This window comes from Hemiscyllium ocellatum, chromosome 11, assembly GCF_020745735.1.
Source record: "Hemiscyllium ocellatum isolate sHemOce1 chromosome 11, sHemOce1.pat.X.cur, whole genome shotgun sequence".
Classification (NCBI taxonomy): Eukaryota; Metazoa; Chordata; class Chondrichthyes; order Orectolobiformes; family Hemiscylliidae; genus Hemiscyllium; species Hemiscyllium ocellatum.
Genome location: NC_083411.1, coordinates 29,417,231 through 29,436,219, shown reverse-complemented (window position 1 = coordinate 29,436,219; position 18,989 = coordinate 29,417,231). Strand labels below are relative to the sequence as shown.

At 42.1% G+C, this 18,989-nt stretch overlaps 1 protein-coding gene across 1 annotated transcript in view; it reads left to right on the top strand.

Moving 5' to 3' along the window:
• Positions 1-18,989, top strand: part of chic1 (cysteine-rich hydrophobic domain 1) — a 61,450-nt gene that overhangs the window by 20,769 nt on the left and 21,692 nt on the right. Inside the window, exon 3 of the mRNA XM_060832107.1 lies at positions 1,857-2,012. Coding sequence (XP_060688090.1) covers positions 1,857-2,012 — 156 coding nt within the window. The remainder of the gene's footprint in view (positions 1-1,856; positions 2,013-18,989) is intronic.

The window sequence follows — 18,989 nt, the reverse complement described above, 5'->3', positions numbered from 1 at the left end:
ATACCTGATACCTGCTGTGCTTGTTCATTTTGTTTAATCATGTTCCTTTTATTGCCTTTTCCATTGCATTGGTTTTATGGCTTTGCTGTTAACAAATCCTTGCAGAATTCTATTCTTGACTTGTGTATCTTCTCTTCCCCTGCATCTGCCTCCACCCCCTCACAAATAAGCAGGATTAAGAGTGTAGTGTAGTCACTTGTGGTGTCGTATGTAGCTCCAGGGGATATGCTGGATGAGTAAATCCTACTTTATCCAGGAAGAAAGGAAGCTTCCTACTCTAAATCTGCAACAAAGAAAGAGCCTGTGGAGAAGTGGTTGTGCATTGCAGAGAAGTGTAAGCAATAAACAAGTGAGTTGCATTGTGACTGTACCTGACAGTTGATAGATTAGAGGGCTTTCTTATTATGATTGAAGAGGTATGGTTAGCCTGCTGGGCTTTGCTAGTCTTTTCACTATTTGTGAAGTGTTTTTGCATCCTGTCGTAAAATGTTACAACCATGTTTTATTGGTAGGACCAATATAAAGCTAAGAGGAAGTAAGTCATTTGCAGTGTGGGAAGCATGCCTTACTGACCAGTAGCTGGATGCCAATTTGCATTTTTCTTATTACAATGCCTGGGTTATGGTTTGTAACAGAAATCTATTGCTATTGGTAATGATTCAAATGTTTTCTTGTGACATTTGATTACTTTTGAAAATATACTACTTTGCAGATCCTCCATGTTACGATGTTTTATACAAGTTATACAGAAAATAAGGAATGTATTTGAATATGGGGTTTCTATTAAGGCCACAAACTGCTGTCTGCCAGTATTAAAATGATGAGGATTGAATAACTTTGAGGACCATGTATGCATAGAGCGTGCAAGTCCAGCTGAAATAACACTCATTGAACTTGATCTTAAGTGCATTGTGTAATTGTTACTTGGCCCATAATCTGAAATTGCTTTCTTGACTAAAAGGTACTTATAATTGAAAATTGCTCAATTAGTCTTTGATTAGAAATTTTAAGCCAACTAGTAAAGCTTTGTAATTTTCTCCCTTTTTAAAGACAAATTGCAAGTAATTTTACAAGTAATACAATTTATTTTCAGTTGCTCTGTGGCACACCGTTTATTTCATTGTTAGCATTTTGAGTTTGGTAACATTTTTAAATCCCATAATCCATTTTGCAATCTTCCCCCTCAAATGCGTCTGTACCTGTTGATAGATTTGACTTTTTTTTTCTATTTTCAAAGTCTACAAAACTCACTACTTAAAATTAATAATTGACATTTTCTATATTTGTTAATATTATGTGTCTTTGCAGTTGGTGCATTGGAACTTTATTTGGCTTCCTTAGTCTTTGGAAGACTCTTAAAAAATGCTGTTAATTAGCCATAAAACTGCCTACTGTTGTAAACAAAGGTGATATGGACAAAAAAACATGCTTTCCCAAATCCCAATATTGTAAATATCAAACAAACAATTGACGAGTATTGTAGAAATTAATCCACTTGAGTCCAATAACCCAAATGTAGGAAAGGGAAATCATGTTGAAAATTGTCATGTGCTATTTATTTCCTTTTTTTTGAAGTGTAAAAGGAAAGTGGACTAAATTTAAAGATCTTAAATACAATATTTTTATACTGTTTTGCTTTGATTTCACATTTTTGTTAAAGAGCAACTTCAGAAAATTAATGGACATTATTATAACATGGACACAACAAATTCCTGGTTTTGTTTGCAGATCAAATGATTCCAATAATAATAACTGTTTTTATTCATTCTTTAAGTTAATTTGACTTGAAATTTGTTTTTTGCTATAAATAACTTTTAATGCGCCTTTCTCTTCCTTTTTTTTCCTTTTTGCTCTAGGTGGCTCCAGAGGAGTACAAGATGAGTATTGGTCGGGTAAATGGATGTTTAAAGAAAAATCTTCCCATCAATGTGAAGTGGCTTCTGTGTGGTTGTCTATGTTGCTGTTGCACCTTGGGCTGCAGTTTGTGGCCTGTCATCTGTCTCAACAAAAGAGTAAGAATTTAATTTCAATCTTCCACAGCTTATACCATTTATACACATAAGTGGTTGTAATGGTAGCTGTAGCAAATTTAGAAATAGAGCTAGTGCAGAAGCTAATTCTTCTTCTTAAATCATCTCGCGAAGATTCACAAAAACTCATTCTCGCTGAGACATTTAGTTTCTTACTGCTATGTAAGTACCAAAGGAAGTGGTCATTTTTTTGGGCATATTGATCAAGCAACCAGTATTCATGAGTGATATTGGTAAATATCAACAGGTAATTTGAGTCCGAAAAGCACAGCTGAGCCTATTTCTAACCATGTGCTTATTTTGGCTGTAGTTCCTTTTAACAGTAAAACTGTTTTCCTCAAGTTTTGAGAGGATTTGTAGCTCCGGTTGAGGTTCTGGACATAGGTTTGCTCGATGAGTTGGAAGGATCATTTCCAGACGTTTCATCAGCCTATTAGGTAACATCTCTTCAGTGGGCCTCAGGCGAAGCATTGCTGATAAGTCCTGCGTTCTGTTTGTATGTCTGGGTTTCTTTGGGGTGGTGATGTCATTTCCTGTGGTGAATTCACTTCTTGCTCTTTCTCTCAGGGCATGGTAAATGCGGTCTAACTCGATGTCTTTGTTGATAGATTTCCGGTTGGAATGCCATACTTCTAGGAATTGTCATGCGTGTCTTTGGCTTGTCCTAGGATGGATGTGTTGTCCCAGTCAAGGAAATGACATCACACAGGAAATGACATCTCCAACCCAAAGAAACCCAGACATACAAATTGAAAGTAGGACTTATCAGCAGTGCTTCACCTGAGTCCTGCTGAAGATGTTTCCTAGGAAGGTGATGAAATGTCTGGAAATGAACCTTCCAGCTCAGCGAGCAAACCTACATCTAGAACTCTTTTCTTGTCCTTACTCAGTGGCTGAAACCAGCTAAAGCACATTAAATATTACTCACTCAATGCACTTATGGCTATAATTAGAAAAATCTTAACATAAGATTGCAAAATGAGGGCCTGGGCTTAACCAGTCCATTCCAAAGCACTCGACAGTAACATTTTACATTAAAAATATGACCGGTCTCTGCAAAGGAGACATCAAACTATATAATCACAACCTTGGTCAAATAGGTAGGTTGATGTCAAGAATCTTTTAAAGGATGAGTGAAAAGTAGTCACAGATGTTTAGGGAGGGAGTTACCAAGGCAAAGCAACTGACACCAGAGCCACCAATAATAGAGCCCTTAAAGTCAAATGTGCAATTTGCCAATACAGGTCGTTCTGTTATAACACATGTTTTGTCAACGCAAATCCAATGTAACATGACTGACAAACTGGGGGCACTGTTTCAAAAGCAATAACTTTTTTAAAATGTGTGTTGGCTGTAACAATTACATCACCAGCACTTTAAGCGCTGTTTCTAAAGTAAAATCTGTCTATAACACTGGGTTGCATAAGAATGCAACCATCGCGTTATAGAAGAATTGACTGTATTGCAGAAGTGAAGAGATTTCAAAAGCTTGAGAAACTGGAGAAAGTTACTAATTAAGTGGTATTATCATAGAGGATTTAAAAAATTAAGGGCTCAACTAGGAGCCAGCGTAGTTTGTCATATGAAATGATGGGTGATTGGTCCTTTTGTACAAATTAAGATATAGGCAGCACAAGTTTTGAGATGTGCACAAATTATGTTGGGTATCAGAAAGAAAATTGAGGAGAGCACTGAAATAGGCAATTTTAGAGCAGATGAAGGCATGAATGAGGCTTTAAACAAGAGATTAGATGGGTTAGGATTGAAGCCAGGCAATATTATAAAGGAGGAAATAGACCAACTTGGTGATGGAGTATATATTTGGTTAGAAATGCATTACCAGATCAAACAGAGCATCCATAACTCAGCTCTCATTCCTGATGAAGGGCTTACGCCCGAAACGTTGATTCTCCTGCTCCTTGGATGCTGCCTGACCTGTTATGTTTTTCCAGCACCATACACTCAACTACTGATCTGCAACATCTGTAGTCCTCACTTTCTCCACAGCATCCATAACTGTTAATTATTTGGTTTGCATTCAGATAGTTGATGTGGAGAGGGATGAAGCTGATGGGTGGGAAAAGACATTTGTGATGACAAGTTGCAATAAATTTGTGTCCTTGCACACAGTTTAGAGGGGTGTGGGGGCCTCCATGTCAATGATTTAGCCGGAAGAATGAAATCTGCCTTGCATAATTTAACTCGGTGGACTCCAGTCTCATTAATACATTTGGTTCTGATATAACCAAATAGTTCCATTCTCGTTATTTAAAAAAAAGCTCATTAGCTGTGCTATTTAAAGTAATGGGGCCACAATCCTGTTGTAGCCAATACAAATCACTGTCTAAATTCTTCAATTGTGTTAAAGCCAGTTTGCTTTGAAGAAACACGCATTCTAGTAGAACCAACTGTATTTAGTTCAGAAAACTTGCAGTCATCCAATACTGGATGTAAAACGAGACCAATTCGGGCATTTGGAGAGTTCCAGAAAATTTGAGGTGCAATAAATTTCAACATGCACGTGAAACCTGAGGCCATAGAGTCTGCTCCTGCTCCTTTTTCTTATGATCCTATGTCAAAATTTTCAAAGTAAAGTCTAGATCATCCCCAGTAGCTAACTATTTTTAATCTTTTAGTGAAATTCAGGATTTTAATGCAAAGTTTGAGATTAAAATAAAAGTCTTGACCCCATAAATGCAGGAAGTCCACCCGCTCAGCAATGAATTTTACTGGAGGCAGTCTCTTAATTGGCCGCCTCCAGGCTTACCATTTAATTAAGGATGATAGGCAATTCCTCATCAGAAGTGAGCACCATTGAGGCAGATCAGAGCCTGAGAGTTCTTCAGCGTGGAGACAATCTTGAGTAAGTTTTTTTTTAATGAAACTTGTGGGGAAATGTTTGGGATACAGGGCGCAGTCTTTCCTTTGTTCAGTACCGTCAGACACAACAGAGCCTCTGTTTGCAATATCACTCTGGACTGCTGCAGGAAACCTGGCAGCCTTACCAAATGGCGGGCAAGTGTGGTTTGTGTTTTGCCACTGACAAAATGCCCCTTGTCCTATACAGGTAATCCTAATTGACTCCTGAAATATTTGCGTTCGTTGCATGTCTCCATTGATTGGGTAACCACTTTAGGTCTCCATCCAATATTGATACTAATGGTAGCCAGAGAAAACTCTAGATCACCAGAACCATTTGTAAAATATGTCGCTCCAATAAGGAAGAATTTTAAGACCATAAGACATAGGAGTGGAAGTAAGGCCATTCGGCCCATCGATTCCACTCCGCCATTCAATCATGGCTGATGGGCATTTCAACTCCACTTACCCGCATTCTCCCTGTAGCCTTAATTCCTTGTGACATCAAGAATTTATCAATCTCTGCCTTGAAGACATTTAGCATCCCGGCCTCCACTGCACTCTGCGGCAATGAATTCCACAGGCCCACCACTCTCTATTTCTAAGGCTGTGTCCACGGGTCCTAGTCTCCTCGCCTAACGGAAACAATTTCCTAGCGTCCACCCTTTCCAAGCCATGTATTATCTTATAAGTTTCTATTAGATCTCCCCTTAATCTTTTAAACTCCAATGAATACAATCCCAGGATCCTCAGCCATTCCTCGTATTTTAGACATACCATTCCAGGGATCATCCGTGTGAATCTCCGAATCTCCAAATTTTGGAGAATACAAAGAGACCACTTGATCTGTAATGCCAGCTTGAGCTTCTGACAGGTGTAAATTTAGTCCTATTTTGGTTATGTTTTGGTTATGCACACAGAGGGCTCCCTGCATTCCAGCATAAATGCCGTTGACAATCTGGGTCGCCCTTTTTTTTTTCTTTTTGTTTTGCACGTGACAGCTCTTAAGAGGTAAAATTACAGTTTGTCTTGAGGCTGTTGACCAGTTAGTGACTGGCAGTCCTTGAAGGAATCATATCCATGCTGGTACTGATTATTGATCGTGGCGATGAATGTTCAATGATTCATTTGGGCACATCCAGGATTTCTCTGAAAACAGACTGTCAGGTCCAATAAGATCAGTGTGGGCATGTTGTACACGGTTGGGGTAGAGAGATAGATGCGGAGAGGCAGAACTATAGCAAAGGAACTCTGCTTGGCACTGAGTCTTGGCAAGAAGCAGCTTCCCCCTGTCAACTAACCAACAACCTGCAGGGTTAACCCTACCAGGCTGCACATTGTTGATCTTAACAGCTCGCAGGGCTCATTGAGATGAGGGCCATGGTTGGTTATTCTAGTGTCTAATTTAAAGCTTCAACTGGGCTACTGGTCAATGATTATCATGCCACCAGTAGCATCCTGTCATAAAGTTACAGTCCAGTCATCTGCCTGTTGAAGTCTCATAGGATTCAGTTTCTAAGTTTGTTTTCATTTTTGCTTTCAAATATTTGTTATTGTCCCTTGCTTAAAGATATTACTAAGACTGCTTTCACTTTCTGTTAGCGTCAAATCTTACATACCTTTCTCTCAAATAGTTTCCTAGTAATTCCATTCTCTCGATGATCTTTAAATTTGTCTTTCAGTTACTAGCTTGTCCGATAAAAATATATCTTCTCTCTTTATCATTAGATTGCAGCTTTTATATCTTCTATAACTATTTCTGTCTTGCTCTAGCTTTACTTAGCTACTTGGTAAATCATTTCTGCTCCCTATCCAATGCCTTCCTGAATGAATGAATGGCCCAAACCTCAACAGCGCTATAAGGCAAAGGAGCAGAATTAGGCCGTTTGGCCCATCAAGTCTGCTCTGCCATTTTAATCAAATCATCTGATCGACTTGTCAACCACATTCTCTTGCCTGGTCCCCATAACTATTGACCCACTTGCTAATCAAGAATCCATTTACCTCTGTCTGAAATACACTCAATAAGTTGGCCTCTGTAGGCCTTTGTGTCAATGAGTTCCACAGATTCATTACGCACTGAAGAAATTTTTCCTCCTCCGTCTGAAATATCATCCCTTCACACTTAGGCCATGCCCTGATTCCACACTCTATATTGCTAGTGGGAACCTCTTCTCCATGTCCACTCTATCCGGTCCTCCGTATTCTGTAAGTTTCAGTCAGATCTATGTCATCCTTCTAAACTCCATTGAATACAAACAGAGTGTTCAACAGTTCCTTGTGTGACAAACCCTTTGTTGCCAGGATAATTCTTGTGAACCTTCTCTGGACCCCTTTCATGGCCAACACATCCTTCTTATGATGCAAGGCCCAAAATTACTTGCAATATTCCAAATGCAGTCTGACCAGAGTCTTCTGCAACCTCAGCAGTACTTCCCTGCTCTTGTTTTCTAGTGCTCTTGAAATGAATGCTAAATGTGCATTTGCTTTTCTAACTGCCAACTGTACCTGCATCTTAACCTTAAGAGAATACTGAACTGGAACTCCCAAGTCCCTTAAGGCGTCAGATTTCTGAAGCCTTTCCCCATTTAGAAAATAATATACACCTCTATTTTTCCTACCACGGTGTATAACCTTACACATTGAATTCCGCCTGCCACTTCTTTGTCCATTATCCAAGACTACATCCTTCTGCAGCCTTTTCTTTCCTCAACACTGCCTGTCCCTAGATGTATCTTTTGTGGGTAAGTTTGTAGATGACATAAAGCCCTCCATTCTTTCGACCAAATCATTTACTGTATAGTATGAATAGTTGTGGTCCCAATACTGATTTCATTTGTCATTGGCTGCCATACTGAAAGAGAATCTTTTTATCTCCATTCTGTGCCTTCTGCTAGTAAGCCACTCCCCCTATCCATGCCATACCTTGCCCCAAAACACCATGAGCTCTTATTTAGCTACCTACTGTGCAGCACATTGTCAAAGGCCTTCATATCCACTGGCTTTCCTTTGTCTAACTTGCTCTTTACCTCCTCAAAACATTCTAACCAATTTGTCAGGCATAAACTTCCAGCCCTGCTTTACCACACACTTTTTAAAGTACTGCGCAAATTCATCTATCATAATGGACTCTTAAAATCTTACTAATAACTGAGGTTAGGCGATTGGGCCTATAATTTCCTATCTTTTGCTTCCCTCCCTACTTAAACAGCGTTGGTACGTTAGCCATTTTCCAGTCCTTTAGCACCTTCCCTAATTCCAGTGATTTCTGAAGGATCACCACCAATGACTCCACAATCTCTTCAGTTATCCCCTTCAGAACCTAGGGGTGTGGTCATCCGGTCCAGCACAATCTAACTAAACTCTGCCTAGTTATTTTATAAATTAAAGCATAACAGCAAAGTGGTAATGCTCTATGCCCTTCCAAAAGAAACTTAATGTAAAATTTTATTACCTTATTTATAAAAACTTGTCCTCCAGCTTTTAAGGAATTGTGTCTATGCATCCTTTAGTGATCTTGCTTATTTAAACCTTTACACAATATTGTCATTTCATTTCCCCCCTCAATGCCTTTAATTGCATACTTATCAGCATTAGAGAGAGTACTGTTTTATATCTATCCTTCCAAATTTGTTGGGAATGGCCTTGGGAATCTTCAGTATTAACTCTGAATTCCGTGAAGTCTCCAAGCAGCACGTCAATCCAGGTCACGAAATCTGCTGATCACCATGCTGCACTCCATTCACATCTGATGATTTAATATTCTCCATATTGAATGTCAGTGAGAACATGCTGTGAGGGAGGTAAGGGCACCCATCCCACAATCTTGGGACATCAATGTGCATAACCAATGATGTTGCTACCAACATACAAGATCTGAAGGACCAGCATCGCATTTGGTGATAACTTAGTATTGGCATTTTTATCTACTTGATTTGCTACTTGTCACAGACTTGCCTATCCACAATTTTGCAGACAGATGCCACTGTAAATCCTTTGTGGAGTTGATATCTTGACTCTAACGTGACAAAATTATTCATCATGTGTGGTGCAACCACCGTGTTAAGTGAGGGGGGAAAAAAAATTGATTTTGCCACCAAATGTTGTGTGCATACATTACTTTAACAGGAAAGTTGTGCACGAGCACAATTTGTGACCCAGTATTGAAGAACGTCCAGCATTCCATGACCACCATCAAACCAGAAGATCAATCCTGGTGTTCAAAGACTGAGCAGAAGCAACTAGTATAACTTAGAATGAGGTACTAATCTAGAGAAGTTATTAAAATGGTGCCTTTCTGTTAAACATTTCCGTTATAAGATCCTGTGTCTGCACCTACATACATAGGCATTTTCATTATTTTAACACTCTCTTTTTGCACTCCATTACTTCCTCAAAGTTCTCAGTTATCAAATATGACTTTCCTTTGACAATTTCTAAGTATTAATTTTGTAGATTTTAGAAACTTACCAACTGTTGACATTTGGTTGATTTTTTTTTGTGATGTTTTAAGCATTTGTTTCACTCCCACTGTCTGGAGTAGAATTTGTGTAACTTTACACTTGCTTTTTGTGATGGGTCCTAGTGAGTTAAGTTTTTTTTTCACCTAAGACCAGGTTGTAATTAAAAAGGGTTAATAATTTCATCTTTCTACTAGTCAACATAAAATAGGCAAGAATAAACTATCTGAGGACTCAGGCTTGCTACACCATTTGATATGATCCTAGCTGATCTTTTATCTCATTCCACTTTCTACCTGTTTCCCATATTTATTTCATTCTTCATACTCAACAACGGAATGTCCTCAGCTTTCGAGGGTAATCATTTCTGAAAATTTGTCCCCCCCACCCAGCCCGGTAAGTATATTTTTCAGCAGGTCACTGGACTCAAACCATTAACTGTTTTCTCTTCACAAAAGTTGGCAAATCTGCTAAATTGCTCCAGCAATTTCAAGTTTTGTTTCAGATTTCCAGTATCTGCAGTTGTTTTGTGTTTTGTTTTGTTAAATAAATTTCTCAGCTGAGTTCTCAATAATCAGCCCCTTGTCCTAAGTCTGTGCCCATATTCTAAATGCCCTGCCAGGTAAAATATTCTCTGGTTTTGCCCTTTTTAAACTATTTAATTTTTTTTGTCAATGCAATCAACACTTTCTTCCAAATTTGTAGACGTAATTAACTCCATCTTTCATCTTAGGATAATTCTCTCATTCCAGGAACCAATCTAGTGAACTTCTTACCTGTACCACCTCCACTGCAAGAATATCCTTCCTTGCACATGGAGACCCAACCTGCACCAGGTATTTGTAGATGTGTTTCCTAAAGCCCCATACACTGTATTCAGCCTTGCTTTATCCTTGTGCCCTTTTAATCCTGTAAAATAAGACCAATACGGCATTAGCCTTTCTAATGTACTGCACGTTAAATTGTTCCTTGTTTGAGTACAGCAAAAGCTTTCAATATCAATGTTTTAAAGATTTCATGCTTTTTTAAAATCTACTTTTCTACTAGACTGTATACTGTTCTATTGAATCAAATATTTTATTTTATCAATGGGCTACTTAATTGCACGATTTAAATAGTAGAACATAGAACATTACAGACCCTTCAGCCCTCAATGTTGTGCCGATCTTTGGAACCAATCTGAAGCCTATCTATCCTACACAATTCCATTTTCATCCATATGTTTATCCAATGACCACTCAAATGCCTTGGAAAGTTGGCAAGTCGTCTGCTATTGCAGGTAGTGCATTCCATGCCCTACTACTCTGAGTAAAAGGACTATCTCCTGACATTTGCCCTATATCTATCACCCTTCAATTTAAAGTTATGTCCGCTCATGGTAGCCATCGCCATCAGAGAAAAAAGGCTCCCACTGTCCACCCTATCTAACTCTCTGATTATCTTTTATATGTCTCAACTAAATTACATCTGAACCTTCTTCTCTCTAACAAAAACAGCCTCAAGTCCCTCAGCCTTGCCTCATAAGACCTTTCCTCCATACCAGGCAACATCCTGGTAAATAGGAGAAAGTGAGGACCGCAGATGCTGGAGATCAGAGCCAAGAGTATGGTGCTGGCAAAGCACAGCAAATCAGGCAGCGTCCGAGGAGCAGGAGAAAGCCCTTCATTAGGTATGAAGTTTATGAGCCAAGGGGGTGGAGAAATAAATGGAAGGGAGGGAGGTGGGGCTGGGGGCAAAGGTAGCTGAGAGTGCGATAGATGGATGAAGATGGGGGTAATGGTGATAGGTCAGAGAGGAGGGTGGGGCGGATAGGTGGAAAGGAAGGTGGCCACGTAGGGAAGGTCATGCGGTCAATGCGGAGTTGGAAGGTTGGATCTGGGATAAAATGGGGAAAGTGAAAATGAGGAAACTGGTGAAATACACATTGATGCCATGTGGTTGGACGGTCCCAAGGTGGAAGATGAGGCATTCTTCCTCCAGGTGTTGGGTGGTTGGGGTGTGGTGATAGAGGAGGCTCAGAACCTGCATGTCCTTGGCAGAGTGAGAGGTGGAGGTGGAGTTGGAGTGTTTGGCCACTGGGCAGTGGGTTTGGTTGGTGTGGGTGTATCGGAGATGTTCTCTAAAGCGTTCCGCAAGTAAGCGTCCTGTCTCACCAATGTAGATGAGATCGCAACGGGAGCAACAAATACAGGTGGCGCGATGGCTCAGTAGTTAGCAGTGCTGCCTCACAGTGCCAGGTCCCAGGTTTGATTCCAGCCTTGAGTGACTGTGTGTGGAGTTTGCACGTTCTCCCTGTATCTGCATGGGTTTCCTCCGGGTAGTCCGGTTTCCTCCCACATTCCAAAGATGTGCAAGTCTGGTGAAATGGCCATGCTAAAATGTCCATAGTTGTCAGGTGCATTCGTCAGAGGGAAATGGGTCTGGGTGGGTTACTCCTTCAGAGGGTCGGTGTGGACTTGTTGGGCTGAACGGACTGTTTCCACACTCATCTAAAAAAAGTAAATGATGTGGGTAAGTGCAGGTAAAACTCTGGCTCTGGAAGGCTCCTTTGGGGCCTTGAATGGAGGTAAGGGAGGAGGTGTGGGTAGAGGTTTTACAATTCCTCGTAAATCTCCTGTGCACCCTTTCCAAAGCTTCCACATCCTTCCTATAATGCGGTGACCAGAACTATATGCAATACTTCAAGTGCACCCACACCTGAATTTGGTACAGCTGCAGCATGATCTCATGGCTCCGAAACTCAATCCCTCTACCAATAAAAGCTAACACACCGTATGCCTTCTTAACAACCCTGTCAACCTGGATGGTGACTTTCGGGGATCTACGTGTATGGATACCAAGATCTCTGAGGGTGGTAGTGGAGGGTTGTTTTTCAGACTGGGGGCCTGTGACCAGTGGAGTGCCGCAAGGATCGGTGCTGGGCCCTCTACTTTTTGTCATTTACTTAAAAGGTTTGGATGCGAGCATAAGAGTTACAATTAGTAAGTTTGCAGATGACACCAAAATTGTAGGTGTAGTGAAGAGCGAAGACGGTTACTTCAGATTACAAGCAGATCTGGACCAGAGGGGCCAATGGGCTGAGAAGTGGCAGATGGAGTTTGATTCAGATAAGTGCGAGGTGCCGCATTTTGGGAAAGCAAATCTAAGCAGGACTTATACACTTAATGGTCAGGTCCTAGAGAGTGTTGCTGAACAAAGAGACCTTTGAGTGCAGGTTCATAGCTCCTTGAAAGTGGAGTCGCAGGTAGATAGGATAGTGAAGAAGGCGTTTGGTATGCTTTCCTTTATTGGTCAGCGTATTGAGTACAGGAGTTGGGAGGTCATGTTGCGGCTGTACAGGACACTGGTTAGGCCACTGTTGGAATATTGCATGCAATTCTTGTCACCTTCCTATCCGAAAGATATTGTGAAACTTGAAAGGGTTCAGAAAAGATTTACAAGGATGTCGCCAGGATTGGAGAATCTGAGCTATAGAGAGAGGCTGAACAGGCTGGGGCTGTTTTCCCTGGAGTGTCGGAGGCTGAGGGGTAACCTTATGGAGGTTCACAAAATTTGAGGGGCATGGATAGGATAAATAAACAAAGTCTTTTCCCTGAGGTCGGGGAATACGGAAGTAGAGGGCATAGGTTTAGGGTGAGAGGAGAAAGATATAAAAGAGAGCAAAGGGGCAACCTTTTCACGCAGCGGGTGGTACGTTTATGGAATGAGCTGCCAGAGGATGTGGTGGAGGCTGGTACAACTACAGCATTTAAGAGGCATTTGGATGGGTATATGAATAGGAAAGGTTTGGAGGGATATGGGCCAGGTGCTGGCAGGTGGGACTAGATTGGGTTGGGATATCTGGTCGGCATGGACGGGTTGGACTAAAGGGTCTGTTTCCATGCTGTGCATCTCTGACTCTATGACTCTCTCTGCTCACCCACACTTCCAAGCATCTTACCATTAGCCCAGTGCTTTGTAATCCTGTTGCTCCTTCTAAAGTGAATCACCTCACACATTTCCACATTAAACTCCATTTGCCACCTTTCAGCCCAGCTCTGCAGCTTACCTATTTCCCTCCATAACCTACTATATCCTTCAGCACCATCCACAACTCCACCGATCTTTGTGTCATCTGCAAATTTGTTAATCCACTCTTCTATGCCCTCATCTGGGTCATTTATAAAAATGACAAACAATAGTGGCCCCAAAACAGATCTGTGTAATACACCACTAGTAATTGAACTCCAGGATGAACATTCCCCATCAACCACCACCCTTTGTCTTCTTTTAGCTAGCCAAATTCTGATCCAAACCACCCTCAATCCCATGCCTCTGTATTTAGTAATATAGCCTAACGTGGGGAACTCTATCAAATGCCTTGCTGAAATCCATAAACACCACATCAACCACTTTACCCTTATCCACCTGTTTGGTCACTTCTCAAAGAACTCAATAACATTTGTGCAGCACAACCTACCCTTCATAAAACTGTGTTGACTATCTCTAATCAACTTCTTCCTCTACAGATGATTATAAGTCCTATCTCTTGTAACATTTTCCAACACTTTATCCACAACTAAAGGCTCACTGGTCTATAATTATCAGGGTTGTCTCTACTCCCCTCCTTGAATAAGGGGACAACATTTGCTATCCTGCAGTCTTCTGGCACTATTCCCGTAGATAATGACATCATAAAGATCAAAGCCAAAGGCTCTGCAATCTCCTCCCTGGCTTCTCAGAGAACCCTGGGATAAATCCCAGCCGACCCAGGGGATTTACCTATTTTCACGTTTTCCAGAATTACTAACAGCTCCTCCTTGTGAACCTCATCCCCGTCTAGTCTAGTAGCCTGTTTCTTAGTATTCTCATTGACATGTCTTTTTCCAGTGTAAATACTGACAAAAAAAATATTCATTTAGCGCTTCTCATTCTCCTCTGACACCATGCACAACTTTCCACTACTGTCCTTGATTGGCCCTAACCTTTCTCTAGTTATTCTTTTATTCCTGATATACCTATAGAAAGCTAAGGTTTTCCTTGATCCTATCTACGAATAACTTCTCATGTCCTCTCCTGGCTCTTCTTAGCTCGCTCTTCATGTCTTTCCTACCAACTTGTGACTTTCTAGTACCCTAACTGAGCCTTCACATTGCATCCTAATATCAGCTGCTGTCTTCCTCTTGACAAGCGATTCAACATCTTTAGTAAACTATGGCCCTTGATCAACCACTTTCTCCCTGCTTGATAGGTACATACTTATCAAGGACATGCAGTAGCTGTCCATGAATAGCTCTACATTTCAATTGTGCCTATCCCTACAGTTTCCTTCCCCATCCTCTGCATCCGAAATCTTGCCTAATCGCATCATAGTTGCCTTTTCCCCAGCAATAACTCTTGCCCTGCAGCATATACCTATCCCTTTCCATTGTTAAAGTAAGCATAATCAAATTGCGGTCACTATCGCCAAAGTGCTCACCTATCTCCAAATCTTACACCTGCCTGGGTTCATTACCTAGTACCAAATCCAATGTGGCCTCGTCCTTTGTTGGACTGTGTCTGTCTGGAAACCATCCTGCACACATTGGACAAAACTGATCCATCTAAAGTACTTGAACTATAGTATTTCCAGTCAATATTTGTAAAGTTTTAAGTCCCCCATAACCACTCCTGTAACACTCTCGCTCCTATCCAGAAACATCTTTGCTATCCTTTCCCCTACATCTCTGGAACTATTTGGAGGCCTATAGAAGACTCCCAACAGAGTGACCTCTCCCTTCCTTTCTAACCTCAGCCCATACGACCTCAGATGAGACCTCATCAAACATCCTGTCTGCATTGTAACACTGACCTTGACTAACAACGCTACACCTCCCCCTCTTTTACCACCATCTCTGTTCTTATTGAAACACCTTAATTCTGGAATCTGCAATAACCATTCCTGTCCCTGCTTTATCTATGTCTGTGAAATGGCCACAACATCAAAATCCCAGATACTAACCCATGTTGCAAGATCACCAACCTTATTCCAGATGCTCCTAGCATTGAAGTAGACACACTTCAAATCATCTTCTTGCTTGCCAGTGAACTTGTGCAACCTTGAAACCTTATTTCTGAACTCACTACTCTCATCCTCCTTACACTGAAACTACAATTTAGGTTACCATCACACTGCTGAGTTAGTTGAAACCTTCCTGAAGAGCATTAGCAAATCCACCCGACCTCCACCCCAGAATATTATTATTCCTCTGGTTCACGTGTCGACTATCCAGTTTGTAGAGATCGTACCTCCCACAGAAAGAGCCTCAGGTATCCAAAACTCCCTCCTGCATCATCCCTGTAGCCATGTGTTCAACTCCTTTCTCTCCCTATTCCTCACTTTACTAAAACATGGTACGGGAAGCAAACCAGAAATGATGACTCTTTGTTCTAGCACTAAGATTCCACTCTAGCTCTTTGAATTTCTGCCTTGCATTCCCATCCCTTTTCCTACCTATGTCATTAGTGCCTATGTGGACCATGACTTGGGGCTGCTTCTCCTCCCCTGAAGGATCCCAAAATCATGATCCAAGACATCACAAACCCTGGCAGCTGGGAGGAACACACCAACCATGAGTCTCTCTTGTTCCCACAGAACCTCCTATCTGAACCCCTAACTATGGAGTCCCCAATGACGAATGCTTCCCCCCCCCCCCCTTCTGACAACAGGGACAGATTCTGTGCCACAGATGTGTACTCATGACTTACCCCAGTAAGTTGTCCCCCCAACAATATCCAAAATGGTATACTTGTTATCGAGGGGAATAGCACAGTGGTTCCCTGCACTGCCTGCGTGTTTCCTTTCTGACCCTGACTGTAACCTATCTGCTTTTTTCTTGCACCTGAGGTATGACTGCCTCCCTGTAACTCCTCTCCGTTACCCCTTCCTCCTCTCGAATGATCCGAGGTTCATCCAACTACAGTTCCCTAACATGGTTTTTATTGAGCTGGACTTGGGTGCGCTTCCTCCAGAGGAAGTCAGCAGGCACACTTATGGTGACCCTTACCTCCCACATTCTGCAGGAGGAACATTCAACTGTCCTAACCAGCATTCCTACTATTCTAAATTCCTAAAGAGATAGTAGAAAAATAAAGAATTTTTGAAAAGGTAGTTAACTTACCAGTTCGGTGCGCAGAAACTACTTCTTTTGGTTAGAGGAGTTGGATGGCTGGGAGACATTACCTAAGTAGTGATTCTGGTAACGCAACCACCCAAATATTACTTTACTTACTCAGCAGCCCCATGTCTGCTCTTGCTCAGTGTGTGCTCCACCTTACCTATTCACAAGGTAAGTTTTTAAATCAGTGATTCACTTTCCTGTCAGCCCCCTGTCGACACTCCCGCTCTTCCTGCTGCTGAAACAAAAATGGCATCAATGAATCACATTAGGATATTGTCATGAAACTATTAGTTTTGAATGATAATGTGTTCTAATATTGCACTATTAAAGTAAAATGAGTTCATTAGAGCTGAAGCTGATATGTTAGATTCCCTACAGTGTGGAAACAGGTCTTTCGGCCCAACCAGTCCACACCAACCCACCCAGACCCATTTCACTCTAACCAATGCACCTAACATTATGGGCAATTTAGCATGGCCAATTCACCTGCACATCTTTGGACTGTGGGAGGAAACCGGAGCACCCAGAGGAAACCCATGCAGGCACAGGGAGAATGTGCAAACTCCATACAGACAGTCACCTGAGGCCGGAATCGAACCTGGAACCCTGGTGCTGGTGCTGTGATGCAGCAGTGCTAACCACTGAGCCTGGTGCTTTTTTTTTCAAACCGATGCCCAAATTTTCACACATAACCAAATTGGTACCATAAATACAAGTTTACAAGTTGTGAAGAAAGTTGGTTTTAATATGAATCATTATGGCATGTTACTTAATTCCATGATCTGTTATGCATTTGTATCCATTTTTCTGAATTAAATGATTACACAATAGTACATAGAAAAATACAGCGCAGTGCAGGCCCTTTGGCCCTCGACGTTGTGCCGATCCAAGCTCACCTAACCTACACTAGCCCACTATCCTCCACAAGTCTATCCAATGCCTGTTTAAGTGCCCATAAGGAGGGAGAGTCCATCACTGCTACTGGCAGGGCATTCCACAAACTCACGACTCGCTGAGTAAAGAATCTACCCCTAACATCTGTCCTATATCTAACATCCCTTAATTTAAAGCTATGCCCCCTCATAATAGCTGACTCCATACGTGGAAAAAGGTTTTCATGGTCAACCCTATCTGAACCCGTAATCATCTTGTACACCTGTATCAAGTCACCCCTAAACCTTCTTTTCTCCAATGAAAACTATGGAGTCCCCAATGACGAATGCTTCCCCCCCCCCCCCCCCCCCCCCCCCCCTTCCCTTCTGACAACAGGGACAGATTCTGTGCCAGAGATGTGTACTCATGACTTACCCCAGTAAGTTGTCCCCCCAACAATATCCAAAATGGTATACTTGTTATCGAGGGGAATAGCACAGTGGTTCCCTGCACTGCCTGCGTGTTTCCTTTCTGACCCTGACTGTAACCTATCTGCTTTTTTCTTGCACCTGAGGTATGACTGCCTCCCTGTAACTCCTTTTCCATGTGGGCGGCACGGTGGCACAGTGGTTAGCACTGCCGCCTCACAGCGCCTGTAGACCCGGGTTCAATTCCCGACTCAGGCGACTGACTGTGTGGAGTTTGCACGTTCTCCCCGTGTCTGCATGGGTTTCCTCCGGGTGCTCCGGTTTCCTCCCACGGTCCAAAGATGTGCGGGTCAGGTGAATTGGCCAAGCTAAATTGCCCGTAGTGTTAGGTAAGGGGTAAATGTAGGGGTATGGGTGGGTTGCGCTTCGGCGGGTCGGTGTGGACTTGTTGGGCCGAAGGGCCTGTTTCCACACTGTAAGTCTAAAAAAAAACAGCCCAAAGTGCCTCAGCCTTTCCTCATATGATCTTCCTACCATACCAGGCAACATCCTGGTAAACCTCCTCTGCACCCGTTCCAGTGCCTCCATCCTTCCTATAGTATGGTGACCAAAATTGCACACAATACTCCAGATGCGGCCGCACCAGAGTCTTATACAACTGCAACATGACCTCAGGACTCCGGAACTCAATTCCTCTACCAATAAAAGCCAGTACGCCATATGCCTCCTTCACAGCACTATTTACCTGGGTGGCAACTTTCAGAGATCTGTGTACATGGACACCAAGATCCCTCTGCTCATCCACACTACCAAGTATCCGACCAGTACTCTATCTTCTTGTTACTCTTACCAAAGTGAATCACTTCACACTTACCTACATTGAACTCCATTTGCCACCTTTCTGCCCAGCTCTGTAGCTTATCTATATCCCGTTGTAACCTGCCACATCCTTCCTCACTGTCAACAACCCCACCAACTTTCGTATCATCCACAAACTTGCTCACCCAACCTTCTAGCCCCTCCTCCAGGTCATCTTTATAAATGACAAACAGCAGTGGTCCCAAAACAGATCCTTGCGGAACACCGCTAGTAACTGCACTCTAAGATGAACCTTTACTATCAACTTCTACCCTCTGTCTTCTTCCAGCCAGCCAATTCCTAATCCAAACCTCCAACTCGCCCTCAATGCCATACCTCCGT